The sequence below is a fragment of the Sorex araneus genome, chromosome 2, assembly GCF_027595985.1.
Source record: "Sorex araneus isolate mSorAra2 chromosome 2, mSorAra2.pri, whole genome shotgun sequence".
Taxonomy (NCBI): Eukaryota; Metazoa; Chordata; class Mammalia; order Eulipotyphla; family Soricidae; genus Sorex; species Sorex araneus.
In genome coordinates, this window is record NC_073303.1 from 359,164,676 (window position 1) to 359,185,928 (window position 21,253).

Genomic DNA, 21,253 nt, shown 5'->3' on the forward strand with positions numbered 1-21,253 from the left:
GATAGAACATTTGCCTTGCACATGACTGACTCGGGTTCGATCTCTGGTATCCCATATAGTCCCCAAGCACTGCGAGGGTTAATTCCTGAGTACAGAGCCAGGAGTAACCCCTGAGCATCGCTGGGTGTGACCCAAAACCCCGGAAATAAATAAATAGTAATTAAATGAAGTACTAAATTCTTTTTTTTTTTTTTTTTTTTTTTTTTTTTTTTTTTGCTTTTTGGGTCACACCCGGCAATGCACAGGGGTTACTCCTGGCTCTGCACTCAGGAATTACTCCTGGCGGTGCTCAGGGGACCATATGGGATGCTGGGAATCGAACCCGGGTCGGCCGCATGCAAGGCAAACGCCCTACCTGCTGTGCTATTGCTCCAGCCCCCTGAAGTACTAAATTCTTAATATTTTAAAGTATATGTCTGTGTAATTCCTGTCTACTGATTCCTGTCTACTGAGTACCTGTCATTGTTATGTCTGTGAAATTTAATGTGGTCTAGTAAATGTAATAGTTCACAATTTTAGCCACTGAATAAAGGTATACCTCGAGTGTATACCTCGAGTGTTGGGGTCTCTCACTGCTCAGTACCTTTTCCTTACCTGGATTGGAGATCCCATGACCTTAACATTTCCACCATCTCCACAGCCCCCACCCTGTACCCTTGTCTGTATTTTCTGTTCCTATGGAATTGCTATTCTGGTATGGATATGAAACTCTTGATGAGTATTTTTGAAAGGCTTTTTTTTTTCTTGTTTTTTAAATTTTTTTTTTTTTGCCCTTTTGGATCACACCTGGTGATGCTCAGGGGTTACTCCTGGCTCTGCACTCAGGAATTACCCCTGGTGGTGCTCGGGGGACCATATGGGAAGCTGGGAATCGAACCCGGGTTGGCCGCGTGCAAGGCAAACGCCCTACCCGCTGTGCTGTCACTCCAGCCCCTAAAAATGTTATTTTTTTTCTTCTAATTGAATTACTGTGAGGTACTCAGTTACAAAGTTGTTCGTGATTGGATTTTAGCCATACCATGTTCCAACACTTGTTCCTTCACCATTTTACATTCCCCACCCCAGTGTCCCTCCTGCCACCCCATCCCCGGTCTGCCTCTCTGGCAGACACGTTTCTTCTAAAAGGCTCTATTCTTTAAAGCAGTGTTGCTCAGCCTTTTTCCGACCCTGGCCTCCTCCCAGTCTTGTTCTCTTCCTGTGGTCCTCATTCTGCTGGCTGGCCACCTAGTTTTGTGCCATGTTGTCATCTGCCTGTGGCCCCTGTGAACATCTTGGACCTAGGAGTGCTGCTTGGGGATCACTGATTAAAAGAAAAGCATCATTAGATTATGAGAAGGAGTTTAAGGATTTATCGGAGCGCTTCCGTTTGCCAGCAGTGAATCTTTGAGAAATCATTTAACTTCTCTGGAGAGCAGTTTTCTGATTAAATAGTTTAGATAACAGAACACTTAAAAGCATTCAAAGAGCTATATAGTGTAAGGTTAAATTCCTCCTTTCCATGTCTATTTGGCTAACTTTTCTAATTTTTTTTTTCTCTTGTTATAAGGGCAATTCCTGTTGGTCCTCAGGGCCACATCTGGTACCCTGGGTCAAACCCAGGACTTCACACATGTGACAAACCCTTTGGTCACATCTCCAGCCCACCCGTCCTAATTTTTAAAATTCAGTTCTATACCTCTAGGACGTTCCACTGTCCTTTTTCTTTGCTTTCCCACCACATTGCTTAACTTACTCCCATCTGCCTATCGGGCATCATTGTGCCTACCTCAGTTATTACCTTTATCACTGTTAGAATTATCTGGCTATTCCTTGAGACAATGACTGCCTTGAGCATAAGGCCCATTTTTCATTTCAATACCCTAAAAATGTCTCTTAGCACTGTATACTGTACTTAGCACACACACAGCCCCAATACTTGTTGGCTGGATCCACTGATAATTAATCTCATCTCTTTGTGGTTTAGTGCATTGAAGCCCCAAGAGATTTCATGCTTTACTCAGGTTTGTTTGTTTTGTTTTTTTTTTTTTTGAACTCAGTTGTATGAGCTCTAGTTTCTGTGAGAGTTTTGTATATATTTATTTAAATTTCTTCTGACTTGTTCTCTAATTATACACTAACTCATTTTTCTTACAGTTTTCATTATTAGCTCAAGATATTTTGTTTTGGTATGGCTTGGGGGCCCCACCTGGTGGTGCTCAGGGATCACTCCTGGCTCTGCACGCAGGGATGGCTCTTAGTGAACTTGGGGACTGTACGTAGTGCCTGGGGTCAGACCCTGGTCGGCTGCGTTCAAGGCAGACACCTTACCCTCCGCAATGTCTTTTTATTTTGCTGTTGATGCCCTTACTACTATATTTACTTTTAAGATTGTATTATACAATTTTATTTGCTGTTATTCAGAAAAGTTTATTCATAAAGAATCTTTCCAATCTAATAGCTGCCCTGTAGCTTTGTAGACAGCACTGGAATCACAAAATGGATGGACGTCCCAAATGGAGTGAGCCCTTTGTAGTCTTCAGCATATATATAACCTCTTTGGATCCTAATTCCTTAAGCAGACTGCTGAAGAGGAAAAAGAAAGTGTGCAAAGCTATTTGAAGCACTGTTAAATACTGCATAAAATTGGTTTTCTTTTTAGGTAATAGCTTATAATTTAGTTGACCATGACTTATTGTTTTCAGTTTTAAGGCAAACTATTTGCTATTAATCACATTATTACTTTTAAAGTAATTAATTTCCTAATCCATGACAGATTGTTTTAATTACATGGAGAGAAAGTAATAGAGGACGGGTTTTTTGTTTGTTTGTTTCATTCTGAAGTATGCTTACTTATACACTCAGGAGTCTGGCTAAAAGATTTTTTTTTTTTAATCTCTTAACTGGTGTCAGAAACAGCATGCATCTGAAGGAAATAGCTGAAATCTTCCAGGATCGGCTAAGGGAAATGCCCTCCTGTGTAAATTGAAGGGCACTGCTTTTGCACAGATAAGGAGAAAGGCAGGTCTGATGGGACAGCTGGCGCTGGGAGGTGCAGGGAGACGGGAGGAGGGCAGGGGAGTGAGAGTGCTCTGCTGACTGTTCACAGCCTAGTCCTTCATTTAAAGGCAGTGACTTGCACGGTGGCATCGCTGCATTTTTCTAATTGATTTTATTAAGGTATTATTACTTCTCCTATAAGGCGATTCTATTTAAGAATTTAATAAAATACTGTGTTTCATTTACCAGTTATTTATCACCAACATAAATAACTCGTTTCTATACCCACTCACCCGCTAGTAGGAACTTAGGTTGTCTTCCTGTCATGAATAGAGCTGCTCTGAACATAGGACGCACATAATCCCCTTTAGAACTAATGTTTTTGGCCCGGGGAAATGACTCAGAGGACTTGAGCGAATGCTCTGCAGACTGGAGCCCCCGGTTCAAGCACATTTAACCACTGCAAGGTCCCAAAGCACACTGGGTCTGCCATACCCTCCCCCCAGTGTTGAATTAATGTTTTCATATCTTCTAGATAAATCCCTCCTAGGCTTGTGTAAGTGAGTGGCATTTTTAAATCTCAAAAGGTTTTTTATTTGGTTGTTTTTTTTGGGGGGTCACACCCAGCGATGCACAGGGGTTACTCCTGGCTCATGCACTCAGGAATTACTCCTGGCGGTGCTCGAGGGACCAGATGGGATGCTGGGAATCGAACCCAGGTTGGCCGTGTGCAAGGCAAACGCCCTACCCGCTGTGTTATCGCTCCAGCCCCTCAAAAGTGTTTTAAAGCAGTGTCTTTGAGATTTTGTTTTGTTTGACTGGGGGGCTGCATCTGGCAGTGCTCAGGGCTTACTTTTGGCGCTGCACTCAGGAATCATTCCTGATATCCTTGGGGGATCATATGGAATCCCAGGGATCAAATCTGGGTTGGCCACGTGCAGGGCAGGTGCCTTCCTCACTGTACTCTCTCTCTGACCTCGTGCAGCGTCTTGCTTACATGTGGTGGTTCCAGGAGTCAGAGCCTTGGTATGCTGCCACTGAGCACCTCCCCGCTCCCACCTCAGGGTTCCAAAAGTGGAAACTTAGGTGATTGGAGATCATCCAGATTTTTATTTTATTCATGTATTTATTTTATTGTGCCTTTTGGGGCCATCCATATCCAGTGATACTCAGGGGTTATTCCTGCACTCAGGAATTCCCTCTGGCACAGCTCAGGGGACCATCTGGGAAGCTGGGGATCGAACCCAAGTTGGCTTCTTGCAGGGCAAATACAACCCCTGCCCCCCGCCCCCGTATGACTGCTCCAGCCCCGGATCGTCCAGATTTTGAAAACAGGTATTTTTAATACAGTCTTTCCTCTAAGCATTGCCTTTATACTGTATCTTCTTAAGTTTTGGCAGATGTGTTTTCTTTTTGGCATTCCCCTGGCAGTGCTCAGGAGTTCTCCCTGATGGTGCTTGGAGGATCATGCGGTGCCTGGGATTAACCCTGGGCTCCTCTTTGCAGTATGTTCTCTGGTCCTTTGAGCTGTCTCCCTGGCACTGTAGCGCTGTCGTCCTGTTGTTCATTGATTTGCTTGAGCGGGCCTCAGTAACGTCTCCATTGTGAGACTTGTTACTGTTTTTGGCACATCAAATACACCATGGGTAGCTTGCCAGGCTCTGCCATGCGAGTGGGATATTCTTAGTAGCTTGCCAGGCTCTCTGAGAGGGATGCAGGAATTGAACTCAGGTTGGCCACGTGCAAGGCAAACGCCCAACCCGCTCTGCTATCGCTCCTGGCCCTGTATAAGTTTTACTTTATCTCAAAGTACCCTCTGTTGCTTTTATGCTTTCCTTTTTCACTGAGTGGTTATTCGGGGTATGATATTCAGATATTTTTAATTCCTAGCACGGGCTCCAGCCCTTTGAACCATCTCCGTAGCCTCTTTTTTGTTGTTTTGGGGCTACACCCCGAAGTGCTCAGGGTTTACTCCTGGCTCTCAGCCATCAATCCTGGCAGTGCTCGGGGAGCCATAGGGAGTGCTGGGGAATAAACTGGGATTGGCCGCATAGAAGGCGAACACCCGCCCTCTTGTAGTATCGCTCTAGTCCTTAGCCTCTTTTTTTTTTTTTTGGCTTTTTTTTTGGGGGGGGTCACACCCGATGATGCACAGGGGTTATTCCTGGCTCTACACTCAGGAACTATCCCCTGGCAGTGCTCAGGGGACCATATGGGATGCTGGAAATCGAACCCGGGTTGGCCGTGTGTAAGGCAAACACCCAACCCACTGTGCTGTCGCTCCAGCCCTAGCCTCTTATTTTTGTTTTTATTTTTGGACCACACCAGAGGTACTGAGTGGCTGCTCCCAGTCTTGTGCTCAGGGACCATGTGGTGCCAGGATCAGACCTGCCTCCTATATTCAAAGCATACACTCCAGCCATCTCTCTTATTTAATTTTAATGCCATTTCCTTGTGTGTAGTTTGAATAGGACAATATATTTGGATGATTTAATTCCATTTAAATTTATTGAGACTTGTTTTATAGTTTAGCATATGGTCTGTCCCGGGGAATATTGTGTGTGTGTGTGTGGGAGGAACGTGTATCCTTCCGCGACAGTGTAGTGTTCCATAGCACCTGTTGGGTCTGGCGCCGTATAGTGACTCTCCTGCTTCCTCGTTGATTTTCTGTCTAGTTTTCTCTTTTAGCGAAAGTGAGCTATTAAAGTCTTAAACCTTTCTCTTTATTTTTGTCAGATTTTGTTTTGTGTGTCCTAGGCTTAATTTATTAGATGTGGGTATATTCATAATTGTTAAATTTTCTGAATGAATTGCCTCATTTCATTATTATAGATATTCCTCTTTAATCATAATGTTTCAGATTCAGTTATGTGTGAATAATTTAACTCCTTCAGCTCTCTCTTGGTTCCTGTTTGACTGATGTATCTTTTCCTCTCTTTTACCAAAATGTGTCTTTGAAAAATGGAAATAATTGTATCCTTGTTTTATGCATTCTGCCAAGACCTGCCTTTAATTGTAGTTAGCCATTTACATTAATGTAATAACTAATAAGGTATGATTTGTGTGTCTGCCATTGTGCTGTTTATTTTCTAAATGCCTTTTCTTTTTTTGGCCTTTTCTTTTTTGACCTTTCTTTGTGATAGAAAATTTCAATATAGAATTATATATAGATCCTTGCACCTACCCCTCTGTTTTTGGGCCACAGCCAGTGGTGCTCAAGGCTTACTCCTGACACTGTGCTCAGGGGTTACTCCTGGTGATGCTCAGGGGACTGAATGGGGTACCAAGTTGGCACATGCAAGGCAAATGCCCTACCTGCTGTACTATCACTCCAGCCCTCTCTTAACTACACCTTTCTAAGTGATTTTCTTAAGTAGTTTCCCCTAGGAATTACAGTGACCATTTTTACCATATTTCTAATAGCCTAGTTGGAGTAATACCAACTTAATTTCAGCGAGACACCAAAACTTCGCCCTGTATAGTTTTATTTCCCCACACACCTTTTTGTGCTACTGTATCAAACAAATTACATCTTCATACATTGTCTGACTATCAACACAGATATATAATTACTGCCTTAAGTAGTTGTCTGTATAAGGGGGAAAAAAGGAGAAGCAAACAAATGTGCATTTTTTTCTGTCTCTTTTGCTTACCTCTGTATGTTAAACCTGCATTTTTAATTGCTCTGTGTAGACATTTCTAAGCTAATTCTTTAGAGCCTTTTTCTTATGTCAAGTTTCTGTTCTGTACGTCCGCTGATAATTTAGACAGAGCCCCAAGTACCTGGAATCAGTTCTCCTTCCAGGGGCCGTGTCTGTGTTGGCGCATTCAGCCAGGCCCTCAGCAGATTGCCTCAACCTGCATTTCTGCTTGCACCGAGGCTGAAGGCCTCCCAGATATGGGAAAGACCTCAGGGCTTCCCCAGGCCTGTCCACGGCTCATGCATGTGCCCTAGATCTTAGAAGCGTGTACAGGCTTTCCAGGCTCTCCGGCCTCCCCTTTCCATGAACATCTCTCTTTTTTTTTTTGCTTTTTGGGTCACACCCAGCAATGCACAGGGGTTACTCCTGGCTTTGCACTCAGGAATCACTCCTGGTACTGCTCAGGGGACCATATAGGATGCTGGGAATTGAACCCCGGTCAGCTGCGAGCAAGGCAAATGCCCTACCCGCTGTGCTATCGCTCCAGCCCCTGAACATCTCCTTTCACTTGGGTTTTCTCAGCTTGGGTTAGCATATTGTTTCCTCAACCTTTATCACATCCTTGGGGAGTCGCCATATTAAATCATTGCCTCTGATTGTTTCAAAATGCTCTTCTGGAGAAGACTGTTGGACCTTAAGGCCTGTCAGAAGCAGCTTTGTGACTGAGCTCAGTGTCAGACAGGTAAATTAGTGACAGTTCCTTGGTTTGGACCTAATTGAGACAGTACCTCTGCTCTCTGGTGGATGCCAGCCTCTAGTGTTAAGAGTCATTTCACAGTCATGGGAACAGGCGTTCACAGTGAAAGCCATTCTCACAGGCTGCTGTAGCCCTGGGGAGTGGAAAATGGAAGGACACAAGCTAAAACCCTCCGAAGGTGGCTGCTGTTCCTACCATGGGTCAGCCATTTTTCTTGAATAAAATAGTCCCTGATTCCCAGTGCCCTTGTCTAATCTCGAAATTCTGAAAAATGAATTCTGGTTATTTAACGAGTTGTTCTTATTACCCCAGTAGAGGAAAAGGTTTTTGGAGTTTCTTATTCTGGAATTTATGACAAAAAGGTTTGGTGTGTAAAATCTTTCAGTAATTTTATTTTCTATTGTTTGGACATAGCGGGTTTTGTAATTTTTTTCTTTGGTTTTCATTTGGGGACCACACCTGACAATGTTCAGGTTACTTCAGCTTAGCTCAGTATTCCTGGCTCTGTGCTCAGGGGTCACTCCTGATGGTGCTAGGGACATCATATGTGGTGCCAGGATTCAGACCAGGATTGCTGCATGCAAGGCAGGCACTTTCATCCTTGTATTATCTCTCTGACTTTTTTTTTGACTTTTATTTTTTCAAATTTTTGTTGTAATGCTAGCTTACAGTATATCATGTCTCAATTGTGCTCCTTTAGAATCTGGTGTCAGTATATACATCACTTCCTGATCACTACCAAAATGTAGTGTTTAATCCATCACCTTACAGTTGACTCCTTTTATCCATTGCACCCCACTACCACTACTCTCCCTTCGCTTTATTTTGTGTGTTCCATACATACACAAATAAAATCATGTCATGTTTGGCCTTCTGTGAGTTGTTAACCTTTTCTTAGGTATCATTTCTTCTGTCCCCCTTTTTCTATTCGTCTGCACTCCGTTTTCACCGGGTAGCCCGTTAGCAGTGTGATTATTCTTTCAAAGTCTGACCTGCTGCTTTCTTTCCCATGTGTGCCTGCATCTGCGGATAACATGTGCCCTGTGGAGATCTATAAGCAAAATAGTTAGCAATGAGAGTGTGTTGTGACTTGCAGTTTGCCCCTTTTTGTCTGCGTGTTTGTCTCGGGGGCCACAGCCAGAGTGATGGGTGCCCCCGAAGACCTCTTGGTGCTTGAGTGCAGAGCTTTGCCCTTGCTTAGCCCGGTGAGCTCTCCCTCTGCCCTGTCACTTGCCTTTCTTTTTTTTTTTTTTTGCTTTTTGGGGTCTCACCCAGCAATGCACAGGGGTTACTCCTGGCTTTGCACTCAGGAGTTATTCCTGGCGGTGCTCAGGGACCATATGGGATGCTGGGGATTGAACCCGGGTCGGCCACGTACAAGGCAAACGCCCTACCCGCTGTGCTATCGCTCCAGCCTGTGCCACTTGCCTTTCTTCCTTAACTGTGCCTCTGGGAGACGCTTCTACTACACACTTAAAGATACTGGTTTAGTGCAATGGCATTCTTGACAAGAAGGTACCATAGATTTTTTAATAGTTCCTTAATTGGTGCTTTTTTTTTCTTTTTTCAGTAATTTCCCAGAGCACTATTAAGAATACTAATCATCTATCATTTTTGCTGTGTGGAATAACTATTTCTCTAGGATGGCTATCAAAGTAAAATTGCTGTTATGTAATGTATTTATATTAAAAAATTTAAGAATTCTTTAAAATGGTCTTCCTAAAATCCTCAATTTATAATCTTAGTAATATTCTATGAATATTCTTTTACTACACTCAGCGTTACTAGGTATGATATATCTTAGAATTTTTTTGACAAGTGGACAAAAATAATATCTTGCTGATTTTTCTGAATTGACAGCTAAATTACACCTTACAGCCTAACACCTTTACTACCCCAGTCAGTGTAATTTTAATCCTCTCATTTGTCCTTTTTAGGGAATGGCATTTACTTTACAGGAACGACAAATGCTTGGTCTTCAAGGACTTCTACCTCCCAAAATAGAGACACAAGATATTCAAGCCTTACGATTTCACAGAAACGTGAAAAAATTGAATGGGCCTTTGGAAAAGTAAGAGTTGATTAGATGTGTAGTTTTTTAATTGATGTTCTGATCAGAAAATTGAAGTATCAAGGTTATTATGGCTTTAGAAATAATATAGTTACAACAGGGTTGTGCTTTAGTTAACAATTTTTATAATTATGTTTCATTTAGTGAATACTTTATTTGTGTTCACTGTTGTAAAAGTTAGCAGAGATCAGTTGTTTTATGCTTAAAATCAACATTTTAGGTTCGAATGAAGTTTTAAACAAATATTTTTACTTGCAGCCATTTCACTCAATGCTTTTAGATGATATTTGTACTTTATGCCAATGTCCTAGATACTGCAGACATAAAAGAGTAGTAGATGGGATGACTGTGTCAGGTATCATCCATCCCTGTACACTTGGGGAAGTGACACAGGAGTAACTGAAGCTGCCTGGGGAAAGCTGAAAATAATGAGCCACACCAGGACCCAGAAATGGAGTTCTGCCTTCTAAGAGCTCACAAATAGATAATTATACTCTGTGACCATACTGCTCAATACGGAGAAAAAGGTACATGCAGAACATTTAAAGCATGAATAGGAGTGGATGTCTAGTCCAACTTAGGGGCCTAGGGGAGAAGTGATGTCTGGACTGAACTGTAAAACAGTATGGTAGAGGCAGCAGGCGGGATGAAATAGCAGTGTAAAATGTCCTGGGTAAAGTCATCAGTCTGAAGACAGGATTAGAAACACTTTAGGTTTATTTGGTATGGATTATTAGTTGTTGACCGGTAAGAGGAGTTTCCTTGATGTGATGGAACAAAAGGAAGATTTCGATACGTTGAGAAATGAGAGGGGAGTAAATGTTAATTCTCTGAAGGAGTAGAGATGAGGAGAAAGACATCAACAAAGTGAAGCAGGATTTGTATATAGGGGCGTACATTTCCACCTGGTAAGAAGTTGAGCCAACACTAATAGTTGTGAGGAATGGGTCTAGCAGAAAGGTCATTGACAGAACAAGATCTCAGACACTGGGAGGAGTGGGCGGGGGAGGGTAGAGGATAGGGTCGGATGTTTTCCACTCTGAAGAATCCCATGTTCTCGTTTGAATTTGTATAGCAGTCTCTCTTCCTTCATACTTCTCTTAAGTAAATTTCTTTAAAACTATTTTGCTTCACTAAAAAAAGGAAAAAGAGGCTGGCTTTGAACAAGACCAAAGATAATGTAGATGCTGGAGCAGAGAGTGTGGGATTTCATCATACCTGTTATGACCGTGACCGTGACTTCCTTTTTTCCTTTGGGGAGGGTGGGGGGTGGTCAGCCCGTACCTAGTGATGCTCAGGGGTTACTTTTGGCTCTACATTTAGGAATCACTCCTGATATTGTTTGGGGAAAACATACGGGGTGTCGGGGATCAAACCCAGGTTATCTACATTCAAGAGCTTACCTGCTGTAATATCTCTTTGGCCCCATAACCTTGATTTTCTTTATGATATAGAATATGAAGGTCTGGTTCAGATTTAAAAGCATCAAGGTTGAATAGAGTTTGTGAAGAGAGTGTAAATTTTTGAAAGAGGCATTTAGCCGTGAAGTGATGCTGATACTGACCAGGTTAAAAGGACAAGTAGACACTGAAAGCCTCGTGCATGATCTTGTTTATTTTGATGCCTTTCTGCCCAGCAACATGCTTTTTCAACAGAAAAGTTGAAAGGTACATAACAGTGAATCATGTTTTGGGATTTGCTGGTCTGACAAAGATGCTAACTTAAGTCATTCAACTACTGTCCACTTGCAGCTATTTGGTAGGTTTTGTTCTAAGCTCTCCAATTGTTAAAATGAAAATTATTCATCCCTTGCCTTGAGAGAATGCACAGGGAACTGGAGAGATTGTATAGCAAGTAGGCTGCTTGCCTGGCATGTGTCTCCTCCAGGGCTGATCATTGGTACCCCATGTAGCCCCCTGAGCCCTCTCGAAGTTATCCCCAAAACTGTGAGAAAGAGATGAAGAATCCAGGGGTTCCTGAATGCCAAGAGATTTCTTACAACTCTAATGCTTTGTGAGAATTCTTAACAGTTGTGAAACTTCTGTGCAGAATGGGTTTGAGAAAAGAAGAGAAGCCGAAATAGAGCTAATAGAATAGGAGAAAACTGAGCCACCAGGAAGCTCTACAGATTCTTTAAAGAACAATGAAGCAAGAGTATTATACAGCTAATCAAGGGTCAGAGGGCTGTGGCAGAGAGTGAAATACTGTATTTAAGATTTCTAACCTGTAACAACCCTAAGTTGAACAAGAATCTGAGGCACTCAGTGACCAAAGTGAAATGAAAATGAGGACAATAAAGAGGCTCAGAACTTGCACAACTTCTTGCTATCACATGCTTGATAGGTAATTAATTCTTTTCTTTCCTGGTGGTGCTCAGGGGTTACTTCAGGCTTTGCACTCAGGAATCACTTCTGGTGGTGTAGGAGGAACCCTATAGGATGCCGGGGATTGAACCCAGTCAGGTTCGTGCAGGGCAGATGCCCTACCCATTGTACAGTCACTCTGGCCCCATAGTTCCTTTCTTTTTCTTAATATTTCTGCTTCTGTTTGACAAAGCTATGCTAGCTTAAAGCCCAGGTGTTTCATTTTGTTAAAAGGTGTCTTACCTTTCATTTCTACCTATTGGCATTTTGCCCACAGCAGCACTATAGAAAATAGTCCTCTTCTAAATGAAATCCCTTCTTTTTGTTTACTTAAAGGATTGCAGAACGTTTGCACACCAGTTTTAGTCCATGGTCTCTTCTAGCTCCTGGACGTGTAGAAGCCTGTGGGGCAGTAAACCCTAACGCATGTATCGCCTAGGCCAGAGGGAAGACACGGAGTCGAGAAGTGGAGTGGGGACCTACTGCGTGTAAATGCAGTGGGGAAGGGGAACAGCAGTGAAGGGCCCCCGGAGAGCATGCTGTCTGAAGGACTGAGCAAGGACTTGCACCTAGATCAGTGTTCCAGGCAGCAGGGACGTCGTAGGAGTAATTCTAAGTAAGAGTTATGATGCATTTGAGGAACTCAGTTCAGTATGGAGATGAGTCTGGAAAATAGGTCTTTGCTCTATTTTAGGAACTTTACCATGTTATATTGGCATATGGAAGCATGTAAGAACAGAGATGATCAGTTATGTTTTCCAGAGATTCTGCTGGAATAGGGAAGCAGATCTGTGCATGGAAAGACTGGTCAGAAAATCTCTGAGGTAGTCTCCAAGTGGCAGGTGATGGTGGCTTGGGCTGAGTGGAGGGGCTGGGACAAAAGATGTATTTAAAAGATATTTAGTAGGCATACTCTTTAGGACACGGTGACTTATTAGATAGAACATGAGTATGTAGGATGGGAAGGAATAAAAAATATATTTTTTTATTCCAATTTGATCAGAAAACAGGAAGAAAAATAAGTTTGTGGAAAGATGAGTCCATTTAATTGAAGATTAATTTTTAAGCCAGCATTTTCCTGTTTCCCAAACTCTAACTTTTAAAGTATTTAATATGTACATATGCACATGTGTACATATATGTAGAAATTTTCCTCTTTTATAGATATTGCAATGTCTGTAAATACACTAGATTATAAATTCCATGAGGACAAAGGGTCACTTCTTACACTCCTCATTCAGAACAGTGCCTGTTCACATAGTACTAGTAAATATTGGAATTGAATATCACATTAATTTTTCTTATTTATGTGTTAACTCCTTGAATCTTAGACACTTAAGGATAGCACAGTCTTCATTTCCAGGGAGCCCGACTCTCATAAGGGTTTAATGTTAGCTATTCTGTTACTATCATCATCATCTTTATCTAGTATTTAAGTATGTATTTATTTTTTGTGAATTTTTATTCCTGAGTGTTAAATAATGGTTATTTGGAGCTTTATTTTCAGAGGGCGAGGACTTGCTCAGTTTTAAATGTTTGGATTTAATTTTCAAAGGTGAATCTTTTTCAATGCAGTGCTGGCTGATGCAGACATTATTTACTGTTTCATTTCAGATACATCTATATAATGGGACTACAGGAAAGAAATGAGAAATTGTTTTACAGAATTCTACAAGATGATATTGAAAGTCTAATGCCAATTGTATATACACCAACAGTTGGTCTTGCCTGTTCACAATATGGACACATCTTTAGAAGACCTAAGTAAGGCTTATTTTTTAAAATGTTTATAATTGATTATTGTATTTTTAAAAAATAACTCCATAACACCTATTACATTTCTCTTTTACATGTTATAGTTGTATCCCAACCTCATTTCACACCTCAAAAGAATTTTAAAATATTAATAAAACACATCTGCATATCTTTTATTTTTGTAGAAATAATGTCTTCCATTCTTAACCCTCTTTAAGTTAGGCTTACTATGGGTTGTGCATTTTGTACTTAAAAACAGGTATTCTCAGGGCTGGAGCGATAGCATAGCGGCTAGGGCATTTGCCTTGCACGCGGCTGACCCAGGTTCAATTCCCAGCATCCCATCTGGTCCCCTGAGCACTGCCAGGGTTAATTCCTGAGTGCAGAGCCAGGAGTGACCCCTGTGCATTGCCGGGTGTGACCCAAAAAGCAAAATTAAAAAAAAAGGATTCTCATTTCTGGTAGCAGAATTTTCAGAATTACCTTTAAAGTTTTTGATGGTCTGGCCAAATTACTTTTTGATTACTTCATAAGTATTTTTTGTTATTTGTTTTTATTTTTGTTTATTCTCTATTTTGTAAATTTTCATTTCACATGGTTCTATCCCTGGAGCTAGAGTTATTGTACAGTGGGTAGGGTGCTTGCGTCGCCATGCATTGTCTGGATTAAATCTAACCCAGCATCCCGTATGGTCCCCCGAGTCCTACCAGGAGTGATCTCTGAGTGCAGAGCCAGGAGGAAGCCCTGAGCATTGCCTGGGGCATGGCCCCTGAACAAACGTTGATGCCTGTCAGCCTTCCTCTTCTTCCTATTACAAAGACTTTGATGGTCGATGGAAAACAAAAGATCTGAAGGACTAAATCATAATGAACACGTTGGTGATGGCGCTGCCAGTGTCCCCTGGAGGACGCTTGGAGAACACTGTTCTGTGCGCTGCCGTCAGTTAACGTGTCTAAAACATTTCTATGCTGTAACCCAACCATTCAACTCTTGTTAAAGGTTTCCCTTTTTATTTAGAATAGTGCCTATTAATCCTGACCTGTAAAGAGGAAAAGGAATAAAGACAGAGAATACTGATGTCTAAGTCCTGCCGAGGAGGTTCTGATTTTGTCTGTCTGGAGTTGAGTGCAGGTGTTGGGGTCTCCCAACAGCTCCTGGCCCCATTCTGATGTGTCCACAGAGTGGAGCGTTACAGTGAGCCGTGCAGAGCAAGGCCTTGGTGGAGATAGATGCTGCGTATCATTGGCAGAGTCAACTATGCACTGTTATTTCATGTTTTGTTATTTATGTAGAGGCTGGCCAGGAAATCTTGGTTGGTTATTTGACCCGAACTCCTTACAAACAAATCAGAATCTCGTGGGGGTGGGGGTGGGGGAAGAGCTCTGGCACTGTTTTCAGGCCCATCAGATGATTCTGCCATGCCTCTCTGATGGACTCAGCTGACTCAGGCTGTGATGGTGATGCCTCTGGGACCGTGAAAGCACTGGCCACCTGCTGGCTCTCCTCTCTGCCTGAAGGAATCAAGCCACTGCTTCTCCCCTCCCTCCTCCTTTTCTTCTCTCTTTCTTTTTTGAAATCTGGATTAGGTATCTCAATAATATGTATTTTAAATAACCTCATTTATGTAACAGTTCAGGGATGTCATCTTTTATATAAAATTACTACACTTTTTATTTTCTCCTTACTACTTCAAATTTTCGGTTTCAGTTAGTTTGAACAGTTCAGCCTTTCCCGTGCTTGCCAGCACTCATGGCTTCTTTTTTAATTGCTTTTCGCTGGTGGTGTGTTGTGTTCATTTGAACATGAGGTATGGATACATCTTTTTTTATCTTGGGTAAAATTAATCATATCTCTAAGTAATCTTTGTTGCAGCTACTGTGTGAGCAATGCAATTACAGTTTGAAGTAATGATGTGTTTGAAAGTAAACTAGTATTAACCTAGCTAAAATTTGCTTGGAAATTATACTGTCATGATGTTTACTAAAATACCTAAATATTCCAATTACTAAAAAATAGAAAAAATTATTGTGAAATGCAAAGGTGTTTTTGTTCTGTTGCAGGGGATTATTTATTTCAATCTCAGACAGAGGTCATGTTAGATCAATTGTGGATAACTGGCCAGAAAATCATGTTAAGGTACTAATAGCAAACCTTCCTTTTCACAATGTTTTTTTCTTTCCTTGTAAGTTCTAAACTCCAAGAATAGTTATAGATGTTTTGTTTTGTTTTGTTATTACTCTTGTTGATTTTAAATTAGATACAGATTTAGTACTCTGAGGAAATCATGATAGTAATAAATATAAAATGGGTTATTGGTATGAGAGTTTGACTCTAGGAAAGAAATTGGAGCTCGTATGCTGGGTGAGCCTGTAATATATAACGTATAATAGCATAACTGTCTATAATATTGCTGTCTCCTAACTAATTATGTTCTCTTTCTCTTTAAATTACTAGTACTCTAAACAGAGAAAATACAGTAAAATATCACACAAGATATAAAATTATACTTTTATTCTGGTGGGTATGGAATGGATTTCTTAGAAATGTTTTTTGCTAAATTTAAATCCTTACACAAAGGTAAAACTCGTAAGAGTTTCAAATTTAATAAATACAAGCCTTGCTCAGTCTACCTTTACTGGGGAAAAAAGAAGAAATGACTTATTTAAAATACATAGTAGACGTTAGTGTTTTGCTAGTATCTTAAAATATAATCTTGCTTACTTTGTTACATATGCCTTTGTTACCAAATTAATCTTTGTATAATCATTAGTCTTATCTAGTAACCTAGAAATGAAGTTTTTACAATTAAATCACCATATTAAAAACTTGTAGGTAGGTATATTTTCCATTGTAGATCTTTTCCTTTTTCACCATCACTAAGTATATTCCTGTTTGCCTCAGGTTCTTAAGACTTTATTTTCTGAACTTTTTTTCTCATATAGTAGTCTCTTTCATAAGAAGTTTTTTACATCTCTGTTTAGTCTTTCTGAAGATATTTAAGTTGATCTGTTAGTCGTAACATGATTCTATCGCTAAAACTGGGAAATTAAACTTAGTTTTAATTCTCTTTTCAACGTCTACATTCTAGGGCCAGAAAGATGGCCAGTGGGTAGGATGTTGGCCTTGCACATAGCCAACCCAGGTTGGACCCCAGCATACCAAGTGGTCCCCCAATTACCACCAGGAGAGATTCCTGAATGCAGAGGCCGTGGTAACCCCTGAGCTTCACCAGGAATAGCCCCGCCCCCAAAGGAAAATCATTTAGATTCTAGAAACCGTGGAATTTAAGTATGCTTGTTTGGATTACTTGGAAGTTAGTTAAAAAAAAAAATTACTTTCAGAAGTCAAAGTGAAAATATATGACTCATATATATAATATATATAAGCATATATATTATAAAATATTTTAATATATGACGCTTTAAAATGTTTTTCTTTTAGTGCCCCATTTTGGATGACTTACAACTTATATAATTTTTTTTCTTTGTTTTTTTTTTTGTTTTTTTTTTTTTTTTGTAACTAAGGCTGTTGTGGTGACTGACGGAGAAAGAATTCTGGGTCTTGGAGACCTGGGTGTCTATGGAATGGGCATCCCAGTAGGCAAACTCTGTTTGTACACAGCCTGTGCAGGGATACGACCCGATAGATGCTTGCCCGTGTGCATTGACGTGGGAACAGATAATCCGGTGAGTAAAATCCTTTTCCTTCTTTGATTCTGTCCTGTATTTAAAAATAATTTTTTTGGTACATTTCTCTTTGGAAGATGAAATAAGAAGGGAACATTGTGAAATTAGATGTTAGTCTTTGTCTCACACTTCAACTTCAGTATTGATGTGAACAAGGGCAAATTAAGCTTACAAAAGTTCCTTGAAGAAGGGTGATAAAGTTGAAAAAAAATTATTACATTAGGTTGGGGGTGAAGGGAAAATAAAACAATTACATTCATTTTTAATTTTGCACTTTTGTTTTAGAGAATATGGTTTGATTATATAACAAAAATTATTTTTACATTTTATCTATTTATAGGCACTCTTAAAAGATCCCTTTTATATGGGTTTATATCAGAAAAGAGATCGCTCACAGCGTTATGATGACCTGATTGATGAGTTTATGAAAGCCATTACTGACAGGTATTTTATAAAATCGAGTCTATGAAAGCATGTCTCTGAGAAAAAGAAGCCATGAACTTTTTTCTCTTTTTACTATATTTCTTATGAAGATAAGGAGAAGGTTAAATATTTTTAAGCCTTTGCTTCTGACCTGCCTGATTAGATGTGCTGATACATAGTGATCTCACCTTCTCTCCTCTGCCCTGAGCCCCCTGTTCTCTTGAGGGAGCCTGCGTTCTCTGCTTCTCTAGTGCTCACTTCATCCAGCTCTTCAGCCCCTGCCCGCCAGGCTCGTACCCATCACTACAATGAAGTTCTCACGCTGCTTTCGTGTTTTAAACTCACTGACCGTTTGATGTAGCTCTCTCTGCAGCATCTGAGTTTTCTACTCTGCCCTTCTTGAAATTCTCTTTTCTTGAGAAAAAAGCTTTCCTACTTGGTTTTTCCCAAAACTTATTTTTTTTATTTGGTTATTTTCAGTGGTTCTTTCTTGATTTTTTTTTAATTGAATGTGGGTAGTACATAGTACTTTGGCTCATATAGATATGATCTTTCTCCGTATGGCTCGTGTCCAGATATACCTCCCGTCTCAGAGCTGCTTTCCTCTGGGGTGCAGCTGTCGGGGGAGGCGGGTTGGGGAGGTAGGCCCTGTCCAGTGATGCTCAGGCCTTACTCCTGGCTCTGTGCTCAGAGATCATTCCTAGCAGTGCTTGAGGGACCATATGGGGTGTCAGGGATTGAGCCTGGGCTGGCCACATGCAAGGCTGGCCTTACTGCTCTCCTCTCACTCCAGCCCACCAGGGCTGCTTTTCAAGTAGCCAGAATCCTCTGTCTATATAGTCTGTTGCTGCTTTTGCATATTCATGTCCAAGGTGACTTCCTTCTTTTCAAACTGCCTTTTTCATACCATTTTTTACGAATGGCAGCATACACTCTATTAGCACACTTTTCCATCTGGGACCCTCCCCTAAATGCCTCAGGAGATGTATCTTCCCTTCCTATGCCTTTATGCAGATGCTCAGATCTCCTCCATTTCTCCTCTACACCTTCTTCAATTTGTTTCCTCTCCAGTTCTCCTCCCTCGTACCCTTGGATTAATCTTTTCTTAAAATGTCAGTTTACCATCCTTTTGCTATGAATTTCAGATATTTCTGTTGTTCAAAATAACTCATTGTCATTCTTTTGCTCCAAGCCTCAGTGGTTCTCAGTTGCCATCATCTAACTCATTATCTCTGGTGTATTCTTATTCTGCTCTTCAAATTATTGGTATACAGAATATGCTAAAAATAAGACCTCTCTTTCCAAGTCAGAATTTTAATACAAACTTTTTCATCTTCCCAGAAATTCCTGTCTCCTTACTTTCTCCTCAATTTCTTACTCTGGATAATCCAATAGCAGCATTTTAGTCATCTAGCCCACCTTGACATTTTAACAACTTCTTTGTAATAGGTCCTCACCTTCCGGTTCTGTTGTTCATTCTGTAACAATTAAGATTCATTATAGAAGAGTTGTAATTAAGGCTATTGTAACAGAATTCTGGGTCTGAAAAAATTGGAAACTTTGTATACAGACAGTGCAGGAATATGGCCTGATATGTACCTACTGTGTATCTGACATTGAAACCAATAATCTAGTGAGTCTCGTGATAGTCCCTTTCACTTTCCACAGCTGCAACTGCAGGTCTTCTTGTCCTGTCATCATAGCAGCCCCCTTACTGCCTCTGCCTTTCTCTTCTCCGTCCACGCCACTGCACTCTGCACATCACTGACAAGTTATTCTCTAGCGGAGGTTTACTTACATGAATTTGTCTCTGGACCTTTCAGTGAATTCACACTGAATACAGAATAGAGCCCCCATTCTCTAATTAGATGCAAGAGTTTTCCTTCTCTTTCCAACCTGCTTCAGCCAATTTCTTCCTTTTCCTCTTATATATGCCCTGAAATACATGACCAGACTATTGAAAGTTCAGGGTCATGAAACAAACTTCCTGGACTGTTCTGTTTTGTTTTGTTTGCTTCTGTCTTCTTAATTTTTTTTTCTGACTTCATTTAAACACCGTGGTTTTCAAAGTTGATCATGTCCAGCTGTTTGGGGCACTCAGTGTTCCACCAATTCCAGCACCAGTGTGACCTTCCCGCCTTTCTTTGCCTTCCTAGCTCTTCTTTTTGTTCTTCGTTCTTTTCCCAAATAAAAAATCATCTCCTTTTCAAAACTTTCCCTATCTATTGCATGCGCTTAGCAAACAATTGTTGATGTCTTCCAGAATGCCAATAAACATGCATTAATTATTTTTTACCTCTTATTTAATATTTAATATATACTTGTGTTGTTATTTTAACTGCTGATTAATGCTAATATGTATATCAAATATAGACTCTCTGAGGCTCTAAATATATTTTTAAATAGTTGTAAATTAAACTTCTCGTGCCAGCTGCCCTTCTAAGATGTCTGGGAAAAGTTTATGCAGACTGATATCCCATAGGCCCGTCATGATGCTACATTCATTGAGCATCTCATTTGTTTTTTAAGCATTTAGGTATCACATAGATTTTTATTTTTGAATGAGTAAGAGATCTCATTTTGAGTCAACTCATTCATTCATAGACTCTGAAAAATTTACACAAGGCCTTAAGTGAACTAAATGTACTCTAAATTATTTTTAAATGTTGTCATGAGGAATATTATACAGGAAAACTGTTTAATGGTGGTATTTTCAACACAACCATTATGGGTTTTGCTGTTTTTAGATATGGACAGAACACACTTATTCAGTTTGAAGACTTTGGAAATCATAATGCATTCAGGTTCTTGAGAAAATATCGAGAAAAATATTGTACCTTCAATGATGATATTCAAGGTGAAGCAAGAAGAAAACTTCAGGTTTTTTATTCTTAATTTTTAAATGTTTTTAATGTGCCCATTTTTTATTTTTAAAAATCTCTATTTTTCTCACAGGGACAGCATCAGTTGCTCTAGCAGGTCTTCTTGCAGCAGAAAAAGTTATTGGTAAACCAATCTCACAGCACAAAGTCTTATTTCTTGGAGCAGGAGAGGTATGTTTCTGGAAATGTTTGAGTTTAAAATCAGTGCTTTCCTTTAGAACTAAAAAAAGGGCAAAATGTTGACACTACATAAGAGAACATAATATGCTTATGATTTGGAGATAGAGAATATTAATTCAAGTTCTCTTATAAAATCATTAAAATATGTCCAGAGAAAAAAATCACAAAGAATCAAAAGTTTGTTTTGTAAGGGAAGAAATGTACCAAATGTTTTTCATAATGTATAATCTTGAAACTTAATTCAAGCATTGTATCGTATTCGAGTCTTTATTGTTTAAATGTATGTTTGTTGGACAGGCTGCTCTTGGAATTGCAAATCTTATAGTCATGGCTATGGTAGAAAATGGCCTCTCAGAAGAAGAAGCACAGAAGAAAATTTGGATGGTTGATAAGTTTGGTTTATTATATAAGGTAAGCATTATAAAACTTGGAGAAGTAAAAGAATATTGCTAAAGATATTTTAGCTTTGTTTTTTAAAAAAAGACAATCATTTTAAATGCCTGTATCTTACTCATTTAC

The 21,253-nt window shown here is 40.2% G+C and overlaps 1 protein-coding gene across 2 annotated transcripts in view; it reads left to right on the forward strand.

Moving 5' to 3' along the window:
• Positions 1-21,253, forward strand: part of ME2 (malic enzyme 2) — a 62,119-nt gene that overhangs the window by 15,273 nt on the left and 25,593 nt on the right. For both annotated transcript variants that reach the window (XM_055125816.1, XM_055125817.1), the window contains 8 exons: positions 9,312-9,445; positions 13,423-13,572; positions 15,624-15,699; positions 17,088-17,249; positions 17,590-17,693; positions 20,420-20,529; positions 20,628-20,725; positions 21,032-21,145. In XM_055125816.1, coding sequence (XP_054981791.1) covers positions 9,312-9,445; positions 13,423-13,572; positions 15,624-15,699; positions 17,088-17,249; positions 17,590-17,693; positions 20,420-20,529; positions 20,628-20,725; positions 21,032-21,145 — 948 coding nt within the window. The remainder of the gene's footprint in view (positions 1-9,311; positions 9,446-13,422; positions 13,573-15,623; positions 15,700-17,087; positions 17,250-17,589; positions 17,694-20,419; positions 20,530-20,627; positions 20,726-21,031; positions 21,146-21,253) is intronic.